Raw genomic sequence first — 10,561 nt, 5'->3', positions numbered from 1 at the left:
ACAGGGGCCAGGAGACAAGGCCAGAGGACAAAAGCTTGCAACACTAGACCAGACTTGCAGGGGTGGGTGCCTGGAGGCGCCCACAGGGACCAGGAGACAAGGCCAGAGGACAAAAGCTTGCAACACTAGACCGAGTCCTTCGACCATATTTCTGGGATTGTAAGCGCACCGTGTCATGCAGAGGCAACACAGCAGAGGGTCTAGTGTTGGAGAACAAGGTGACTGTGCAAGTCCTCATTTGTTCACATGTGAGCCACCTGCTTACTCCGTCCCTGACAAAGCCACAGCAGAGAGAAGGCACTCTGGAAAGGCAGGCAAATCTGCCAAGTCAGGGAGCTTGCCACTCCTCTGCACCAGACCCTGTCAGCTTGCCTTCCCTCTTCCCCCGGCCTCCTGTCCGCCAGCCCCAGCTCTCTGAGTGGCCTCAGCACCTGTCCAGTGACACTTTCTAAAAACTCATGCTTCTCACTTTCTGCTCTTGGCCACCCCTTCAATCAGGCCTAGAGTCTTCTTTTCCCAGTGTTCATTCTCCTACTGTCACTCAGCCACTGTGGGTCACAGTCCTCCACCTGGCAGGTCTAATATTCTGACTTCCCTTGATTACTGACTCAAGGAGCAGAATGTTCTGGACTTGGTATGAGTTGGAACAGAACAGATTCTTTCTATTTCTAGAGGACCTGAAATCATTTTTTAGAAAAAAAAACTGATTTTCAACCAGTCTACTTTTAAAATTGATTTTATTTAATAATTTCCTATTAAATCAATTCCTTATCCCAACTGCTTGGGATTAAATGAGCTGGTTTTTGGAAATGCCTAAGAAAGTGCAGACAGATTGGTTTCCCTCCCCCAGGGCTCTTCTCCTTTCAGAGCTCTTGATACTTTTCCAGCTCCTGTTCTGATGACCCAACCCAACTTCACATTAAAAGCAGAATTCACCTTGGCTGGACCCAGCACTGCCCTGCAGCAGGAACTCTCCTGTCACCAGCCCGCCCTCAGAGTCAACAGGCACAACTGTGGTGCCAACTGACCCCTCCTAGGGCCATCCCCCCTGCATCATGCTCTTCCTCAGACCCCTAGCAACATGCCTGCCTCTCTCTCTCTCTCTCTCTCTCTCTCTCTCTCTCTCTTGCTCTCTCCCTCTCTCCTGTCCACATGCTGGCCCATCCCCCTCCTCCTGATACCAAGAGCCCCAAGAGCATCACCTGCAATCCCAGCTGCCTCCCTGGCTATCTCAGCCATACCTGAGACGAGGCTGTGTTCCTCACCACCTCTGCCCAGTCTCTGTCCATCATCACCTCTCCATCCAGCAGTTCCACTACAGCTGCGTGTAGCAGCTCCCCATCTCTGCCCTGTGGAGGTGAAGTGGTCATAGCATCCTTGCACAGACCAAGGGACTGCCTCTCCAGACTGCTATAACAAAATGCCACCAAGAGGGTGGCTTATGAACAACAGAAGCCTCCTTCTCACAGGTCTGGACGCTGGGCAGTTCAAGGTCAAGCCTGCAGGTTGGGGATCCGGTGAAGGCCTGCTTCCTTACTAATGTTCTCTTCACTCTGACTTCAAGTGCCAAAGGGGGGTGTCTTCTCCAGGCACTAACTCTGATCATGAAGGGAGCCTTCAGGTCCTCCCAAAGGCCTCTTAATGCTGTCACCCAGACAGCTGGGATCTCAACACATCTCCTTGGGCGGGGCACATTCAGACCACAGGCCCAGGAACAGGTGCAGAGTCTTGTCCTATGCGGTGGTGCCACCTGCCCTCATAAGATCCATGTGCTCACCAAGGAACTAAAGCAGACACTCTAGAGACTGTTAGCATAGCTGTCCTGTGGGGTTTTATTCCAAACACGTGTCCAGTGTAAATCAACCGGTAAATGACAAGGGCACCTCATGGCACTTTTTCAAATAGAAGGTCTTGGATTGAGAGTCTCAAAGCTAAACATAAAAGCAGCAATAAAAGCCCTATGCATACATACCAAAGACCAAGCTTCCTGTGGCTCAAGCTCACTGCTGACCCCCGCACCTAGCACAGCACCCAGGCCAGGAGCAGGAATGCTTCCTGAAATGGGGCTTTTGTTTTCTGTATTTCCGCAACAGTTGCTACTTATCACAAACTACAAATTCTCAGATGGATCAGGAGATACAGGCACAAGTTCAAAGGAAAGCTATCAAGGAAGAATTTTGCCAGACGGGGTTCTGAATTGTGAGAAGACGCACCAACTGGATAGTCTTGCTCGATGGTCTTGCTGATGGATTTTTCCTTAGTTGGGGTGGTGGTTGGGATTGAAGGAGCTGACTTGTTCAAAATCTGAAAATAGCAGGAAGACTAGTTTCAAATTCTCATTCCTCTTTCTCCTTCCAAAACCTCTCACCACCAAACCCCACCCTCATCTCCAGGCTGATGATTCAGTCCCCTCCCATCTCTCTCAGAGACCATAGTGAAGTCCCTGGACCCCTCAGTGCTCTGCTCTGGTGACCTCCCACAGCCAAAGGGCTTCTCACCCACACCCGGCCCAGCCCACCCAGCTCCTGGGGACACTCTGATGGTCCCGTCGACATTGGTGTCTTTTTTCTGGAGTTTTTGTTCATTCGTTCAAAAATTGCATTGTGTCTCAGGCCCTGCCTGTCATCGACACAAAGACAAAGTAAGAAACAAAAAGAGGCACACTGAGTCCATTAGAGCCCTCAGCTGACTCTGAGCTGACACAGCAGCTGTGCATGTGTCTCAGAAATAAGTGTGAGTGTGTGTGTGTGAGTGTGTGTGTGAGTGTGTGAGTGTGTGTGTGTGTATGTGAGTGTGTGTGTGAGTGTGTGAGTGTGTGTGTGTGAGTGTGTCCTACTGGCTCTCCCTCTGGAGAATCCCAACCCTAAAGGGAAAGGGAACCTGAGGTGGACACAGGACACGTGTGTGGATCTCCCCCTCACACTAGGCAGGTGATTCTCCCACTCTCTAGACACCAACTGGTGTCCTACAAATCTGCGTTGGCACTAACTACCCAGAATCACTGCCTACCCAGCTGCCTTGGCTTCAGACCCCACATGAAGTCCCAAGTCACCCCTGAGCTCTTGGCCAGCCGGCTGGTCGGGGCCCCCCAGACCTCCTCCTCAGGCTTGGCAATTCGCTCTAGTGGTTCGAAGGACCCAGGAAAGCGTTAACCTAGGTGGACCGTTTCGGTATAAAGGATATTACAAGGTACAGGTGGACACCCAGGGAAAGAGGGGACCAGCTGGAGCTTCAGGCCTCCCTGGGGCCTTCTGCCTGGCCAGCGACCCCCTGCGTTCCCCACAGGGAGCTCTCTTCAAAGCCTCAGCTGGCCCCTGCCCCTCCATCTCCTGCCCTGGGTGTCTGCTGCTGTGTGAGGCCGCAACAATCAGGTGGCACCAGGTTGACCTTGCTACCCAGGTGAAGTCGAGGGTCTCCACAGGGTCCTCAGCATCTCTCAACCCTTCACTGTGTCTCTGCCCAGCAACTGTCACAGGACAACGCTGCTGCGAGCACTGCTTTAATGGTCACAATTGGCTTTGTTTTCAGTCTAGAATCAGTCACATTTCATTCCATAAGATAGAGTGCGAGCCCTGATGAGCGAGCAGAGAGGCTGGCTTTGTGGCCGAGAAGGGCAGAGAGGGCAGACACCAAGAGCAAAGACTGGACTGGTCGTTAAAAAAAGTCACTTTCCTTGGAAAATGGGAACAGAGAGACAGGACAATGGGCAGAACTGTTGGCTGATCCCAGGTCACGTTTTTGCAAGAATTTGAAGCAGAGGGAGGAACTTCATTGCCAGTTGCCATGGGCCTCTCCTGGGAATTGGGCTGAGCCTGTTTATCTCCTGACCTTTGACCTCACAAGCTTCTTCCCCTGGCCTCTCTTCCTTCACATCAAACTCGCCTCTGCACACGCCATTCTTATGGACCCTCTGCTCAGGTCAGAGGTTCCCGCCTGAGGAATAGGGCTTGTCTGTCCCTCGGGGCTCGGACTGTGCTGTCCCTCCATTACCTTTCCCCCTGAGCCCTAAGTAGTAAAACTGTGGACAGCACTCTCCAGGCTGCTAGTGAAGAGGGCCACCCAAGCTTAGATGAAAACAAAGGATTATTTTCTCTTTGAAAGGGTGGCTAACAGGATCCTTAACCATAAATGGCAGAACCCACTCTACTGAATTTAGGCAAAAACATTTTAAAGGAGCGTAGTAGCTCATACAGTATCCGCAGGGCAGTGTGTAAAGCCCACTGCCCAGCTCTCTGATGGAGAAGCTGTATGCCATCAACATTAGTGGGAACAAACCACGGAGCCTTGGGCCTGCTGCCCCGCTGTCCAGGGACATCACCTGGGGTGGGGAGGCTCCCCTGGGGAAGTGGTCACACCACAGGAACACCACACAGCACTCATGTGCTCCTGGAGCCTGCAGCCTCAGCATCCCTGCCACCCTGGAGGAGCAGCCAGGAACCACGTCGTTTCCCAGAGTCCCTTGTTGGAACCCGCCCAGGAGCACCATTTGCAGAGGACTGAGATCAGAGCACAGCCTCCAATTCCCATCAAATCCTGCAAAGTCCTTGGAGAGCATGAAGTCTCCCGGTCTTTGAAGCTGCAGAAAAAGAGAGCAGCTGGACACGATGAGGACAGAGCAGTGCCCTGGAGTCCTGAACCCCATCCCCAAAGGTGATTCAGGTGCAGCTATGGGCAGAGGGTCCCTGGCCTGGACTCCTCAGGCTTTAGCAGCTATTTGAGCCACTAATACACTATTTTAAAGTCTTTCATAATTGTGTTAGAGTCCTTTCTATTTTCTTCACTGCACTCCATTGATGATTCAACAGAGTTGAAGCCTTGGCAAAAATAAAGAGGACTGTCACATCAATCTGGAAGTCATGCCAACTGATGAGGAGGAGCATCAGCAGCAAAGCATGCTGGGAGGTGTCCATCTGGGGGCTCTCTGTGGGGCGGTTTCTCCACCTCCCGGCAGGCTCCAGAGCCAGTCCTGGGGAGCAGGGTGGTGTTCAGTCTGTTTAAGGTGATCCACTTACGTCCCTGTGAGACCTAGCACAATTGTAACCCCCTGGGTGTTGAGGGTGAGGGAGAGAAATCTTTGGAGGTGATGGGAAAAGTTCTAAAACTTAGTCTGGGTGATGATCACATGAACATACAAATTTTTTTCAAAATTAATCAATTAACATATTCATGTTGATTTCACTTTTTGTCAATTTTACCTTAATCTGAAAGAGCCAATATAATAAGATAATGTGTAATACCAAAGTCAAATCGTGCATCCCTATTGGAAGGATACCCACTCTCTTAGAAGGTCCAAGCAAGGGGTTCAGAACACCAAATAGAGCTTTCGTACTATACAGCAAAGCCAAGCCAGTGTTTCCAAATGTTTTTCAGAGCCTGCCTCTCTGGCCAGCAGGACTTGGGAGGAAATCCACATTCCTCTGGCCTGGCTTCTGAGACTTCTCTCTGAGCAGAACAGACTGCAGGGAGGGGACCCTTCATGCTATAGAAAAGCCCGGCGAGCTGAGGCCCAGGACATGGAGAAGCCACAGAGGTGGCCCAGTGGAGTCAGAGGGTCCCCTGGGTGATGCAGTTTCAGGAACCCCCCAAGGCCAGAGGGGTGTGGGGCTAGAAAGGAGAGTGGGGGGAGGCCGACCTGGGCAGTGTGGCAGGTGTGGGCTGCAGCCTTACAAAGGCGGCTGAGGGCAGGGAAGGCCGGGAGTGAGGCTGAGAGGAAACCCCGGGGACAAGGGAACTGCACTCCAGTCTGTGTGGGGAGAACAGAGAAGGCAAACACGGGGCTCAGCCTGGCAGAGGCTCGTGTGGGGAGAAACGTGAGCATCTGCCAGGTACACCAGCTGCAGGCTCCTCCCTGGTCCTCAGGTCCACCCCTGCCCTGTGCCCAGCACCCTGGCCCTTCGCCTTTGGCTCAGGTGAGGTCCACCATCACGAGCAAGCTCACGGGTGGCGACTTCATCCAGCGCGCACATCCCAGCGCCCAGCTCTTCTACCATTTGCTGTTTGAGTTCAGATTCGGCCCCCAGAGAGGCCTCCAGCCTTCTCCCACTTGAGTGAAAACTGGCCTCCACCTTCCCCTCCATCTGGCCCCTAGTCCCCTCTCGAGGCTGCCCTGGCGCCATGCTGGGTTTCTAGATCTGCCTGACACTCTGTCACACCACCTCCCCGTCTCCCCTTTCCAAGTCCACTGCAGCACCCATCCTGCTTCCTGGCTCCCGAGGTTCTGTCGCTCACACCTCCTCTACTTAAGAGCATTTCATCTTAGAATTCCATGTTGTCCCTAAAAAGACACTTAAATCCAGGTGTGGTGGCACAAACGTATTATCCCTAACTCAGGAGGCTGAAGCCGGAGGGTCACAGTTCAAGGGTAGCCTGCGCAACTTAGTGAGACCCTGAAATTGAAAGGGCTCATAGCAAAAACAAAATATCAGGGCAAAACATTGTGACAACACTGGTAAGCCTACTTATATCATTCCTCTAAACCCAAGAGACCGACCCAAACGCAAGTCCAGGTTAGCTCCCAGGAGGCAGCAGAGCCCCACAGAAGAAATGGTCAGCTGGTGTGCAGTCAGCTGGGCCCAGCTCCTCCCTGAGAGTGGCTCAGGAGCAGCAGGAAGTGTCCTGCACACTCAAGAATGAAGGATAAGCAGAGAAAGAGGAGATCTAAAGGGACCTTACAGATAAGAACGTACGTCCACAAGCTCCAGAATGGACCTCTTCCTGGGGAGACAGGACGTGTCCATGTCAGAGTATGAATGCTGGGCAGGTGGCACAGGGCACTAGGTCCCTCCCCAGCCCTGGTGCACTATTTACAGCACTATTTACACTATTTATTTACCATAATCCCAGGGAAATCTACCTATCACCTGTGATTAAATTCCTGTCACCCAAGTAAAATGGGAGCTCAAGATTAGAATTAAGATTAGCCAGGTGCGGAGGTGCACACCTATAATACCAGTGGCTCAGGAGGCTGAGACAGGAGGATAGCAAGTCAAAAGCCAGCCTCAGCAACGGCGAGGTGCTAAGCAACTCAGTGAGATCCTGTCTCTAAATAAAATACAAAATAGGGCTGGGGTTATGGCTCAGTGGTTGAGTACCCCTGAGTTCTATCCCCAGTACCCCTCCCAAATTAACTATTAAAAATTATACTTCCCCAAAATTTCTTGGTTAATTCCATTTCAGATACACTATACTATATATTGATTCTGATCACCAGATGCTCAATTTAAGTCATAAAAACTGATAAAACAAGTATTTACTTGACAAAGAAATATGTTTACATAGAATTGCTAAACTGCAGATTTACAGTAAAATCAAACATATGGTTAGTAAGTAGGTAGGATGTATCAGCTCAACTGTTTACATTATTTGTTAATCTCAACAGAAGGAAGCCTCTGTAGGAGAGCAAACCAGGACATGGGCTCAGCCAGAGGAGGGCTGTGCTGCCCCGAGGCAGGCGGAGAAGCTGGAGGGGCTGCCTCTGGGGGCGCCTCGGGGCTGCGGAGGAAGCGCCCCTGAGCCAGGACGTGGAGAGGAGACTGAGAAAAGATGGCATTTTACAAGGGGCTTCTGCTAACTCTGAGTGCTGGGGGAGAGGCCAGGAGCCCAGGCCATGGACAGGCAGGGCCCCACAAAGAGGGGGAAAGGCAGCGGGGCTGCGGGCCTCTGGAGGCCCGGGAAACTGGAGGCCTGTGATCTTGTGAGGCTGGGATCACCATGAGAAGGCCGGGGGGAAACCAAGTCCTCCCTCCAAAACGTCACCAAATCCGGGTGCTCACGGAGCAGGCTCTTTACCAACCCAGGGGAAAGCCGCTGAGCAGAGCGAGATCCACATCTCAAAGGCTCTCCAGGGAGCCAGGGCCACAGAACACCCAGGTCCTGGTGGCACCTGGGAGGACGGCTCTCCAGGAGCAGGTGCACAGAGATGCCAAGGGCCTCACACGCGCAGCACATGTAGGAACGTTCAGGAAAAGGCAGAGCCATGGCCACCGCAGACCAACAGTTGCCAGGGGTCTGGAGGAAGGGGCTGCACGGCTGGCACACCTGGAGGGCTGTCGGGCGGTGAGGCTGTCTGGCATGCTCTCTGGTGGTCACTGAGGACCCTCAGTGTCGTCCACCGTGACAGCTGTGGGGGCGGCGGAGCGGGTGCCGGGAGAGCTCTGCACCTTCTGCCTCATTCTCCTGGGAACCTAAACTGCTCTGAGGAGGAAAATCTCTTTTGAAAAAGCCCGTGATGCAGCCTGGAGCCGGCCTGGACTTGGATTGAGGGCACCAGCTTTCTAACAGAGCAAGGAGGAGCAGATCGGGGGCAGGGATCCCTGAAAAGTCTCCAGGATTCCGCAAGCCAGGTCTGGCGTTGAACGGGCAGAATTCCAGGAGACAGAGTCAGCTGCCGCCCAGGGGAGCAGACGCTGACCGGGCTTTGGGGTCACTGAAAAGCAGTTGAAGTAGGATGAACACATGGAAAGGCGCAGTCCCCGCTGCACGTGCAGATCCCGGTGGGGCACAGCCTGAGTCACAAGTCAGCACAAGAGCACTCCACATCAGGAAGGCTCGCTGCCTGCCCGCAGGGATCTCAGCGACTAGATGGCTCACAACACTCCTGGGGAACAAGTAGTGTGGTTTTTTTTTTTGTTGTTGTTTGTTTTTTGGGTTTTTGGTACCAGGGATTGAACCCAGGGGCACTTAATCACTGAGACAGGGTCTCGCTAAGTTGCTTAGGGCCTTGCCAAGTTGCTGAGGCTGGCTTTGAACTTGCGATCCTCCTGTCCCAGCCTCCTGAGCTGCTGGGATTACAGGCATCCACTGCTGTGCCCACCAAAACAAGTACTATTAATGTCCACTCTTCACAAACGGGCAAGGGAGGTTCCTGAGGTCAGATAAGTGTCTGTGGCCAGGTGAGTGGTAGAGCTGTCATGAACTGAGCAAGGCTGACCCCAGAGCCCTCGTTTTTGATCACAGGGCTGCATCTATGTACACGGCCTATCCACCTGCGAGAGACACATGTAGGTAGTCTGGGTTAAAGGGACATGTAAAGCCCGACAGAGCTATTTTGGTCACTAAAATGTTTTCTTTTTTTTTTTTCCAAGTTTAACACTAATATTTTTATTTTACATACAATAATGGGAGGGAGGGGTTTTATGCTTTCTTGGTGTTTTGTAGAAATTCTAAACATATATTCAGAACAGTAATTCTTAGCTATACAAGTTACAAGTATGTTCTCCCAGATTGTTGCTTACTTTTTTTAACCGTTTTATGGTGTTTTGTTAAATATATATTCTTGCTTTCTAACACAGAAAACACAGACTTTTTCTTTCTTTTTACACTTTTTGGAGATCAAATTTCACATTCAACAACTCCTTTAAGTATCTTGCCATACAGTAATAGATAAGACTATGTGAATACAAAAGGCCTTTTTAAAAAAATAATCACCTTCTATTTTATATCAAAGAATCATAAATGTTCTGTTATTTGTACTGAGAAATGAAATTAAGCAAATAATACTGCTATGTTGTGTGCATGTAGGATTGATTATATAACAACAAAGCTCACTGTTACGTGTAATTGTAATGCATCAATAAAAATAAAAATAAAAGAGAATTATCAAAATTAACCAATCAGAGTTCTTTTTTCTGCACTGTGTTCCAGAGAGTTCAGCCATTCTCTCTTTTTATTTATTTATTTATTTATTTATTTATTTTTATTGACATATCAACTTTCATACATTTGATTCAAGTGGGTTATGAACTCCCATTTTTACCCCAAATACAAATTGCAGAATCACATCGGTTACACATCCACATTTTTACTAAAATGTTTTCATGTAGGTAAAGTCTGGGTTAAAGGGACATGTAAAGCCTGACAGAGCTATTTTGGTCACTAAAATGTTTTCTGTTTTTTCCTGGCCTAGACCACAAGATATGAATCGTCAATGCAGCTTAAATGCATAGAATTTATTTTTCAATCTGTGCTGCCCAACATTTGAGATTATGAAAGACTCAGAAGAAATATGTGTAATTTTAGGAGACTTAAAAAAAGAAAATAAAGGGACTGCGGTTGTGGCTTGGTGGTAGAGCATTTACCAAGCATACGTGAGGCACTGAGTTTGATCCCTGGCACCACATAAAAATAAATAAATAAAGGTATTGTGTCCATCTACAACTGAAAAATAAATAAATAGATAGATAGATAGATAAGTAAATAAATAAATGCCTGTGGAACTGACCAAAAACAGTGCTCAGTATGATCACCACCTGGTTACTTTGTAAACTTGCCTGGACAGGCCATCACGGGGGGAATCCCATCTGTGGGTTCTCAGCTGCTACACATTGGGTTTCTGCTCTCCCAGCAACATCCCCTGGACAGAATCCCCTCTGTCTGATACACAGTTGACACCCGCAGACCAGCTCTGTCTTCGCACCAGGTAGATGTTGAAGGTACACCCACAGAGGACTCCAGGCAGGAGCCACCCTGTGCTTACCCCTGCTCCTGTTCCCAACAGTCTGTAACACCAAGAAAACCTACCATTGGGTTTGCTTTCTCCGAGCTTCTTCTATACAGATAAAGC

General features: G+C 50.2%; 1 protein-coding gene across 20 annotated transcripts in view; it reads right to left on the bottom strand.

The window, feature by feature from the left end:
• Positions 1 to 1,803: 1,803 nt before the first annotated feature.
• LOC114084442 (annexin A5-like) overlaps positions 1,804 to 10,561 on the bottom strand; it is a 45,051-nt gene continuing 36,293 nt past the window's right edge. For 9 of the 20 annotated variants that reach the window (XR_011708078.1, XR_011708075.1, XR_011708086.1 and 6 more), the window contains one exon: positions 7,235 to 10,496. Coding sequence is in view for 1 of the 20 variants with exons in the window: in XM_071614748.1 (XP_071470849.1) it covers positions 2,258 to 2,304 (47 nt within the window). In the remaining 19 variants the exon portion in view is untranslated. Of the gene's footprint in view, positions 2,305 to 7,234; positions 10,515 to 10,561 lie in introns of those variants that run through there. The other 11 variants (XR_011708077.1, XR_011708089.1, XR_011708088.1 and 8 more) reach the window with 5 other exon arrangements.

The sequence above is a fragment of the Marmota flaviventris genome, chromosome 7 (genome assembly GCF_047511675.1).
Source record: "Marmota flaviventris isolate mMarFla1 chromosome 7, mMarFla1.hap1, whole genome shotgun sequence".
Classification (NCBI taxonomy): domain Eukaryota; kingdom Metazoa; phylum Chordata; class Mammalia; order Rodentia; family Sciuridae; genus Marmota; species Marmota flaviventris.
This window is presented reverse-complemented; position numbering and strand designations above follow the sequence as displayed.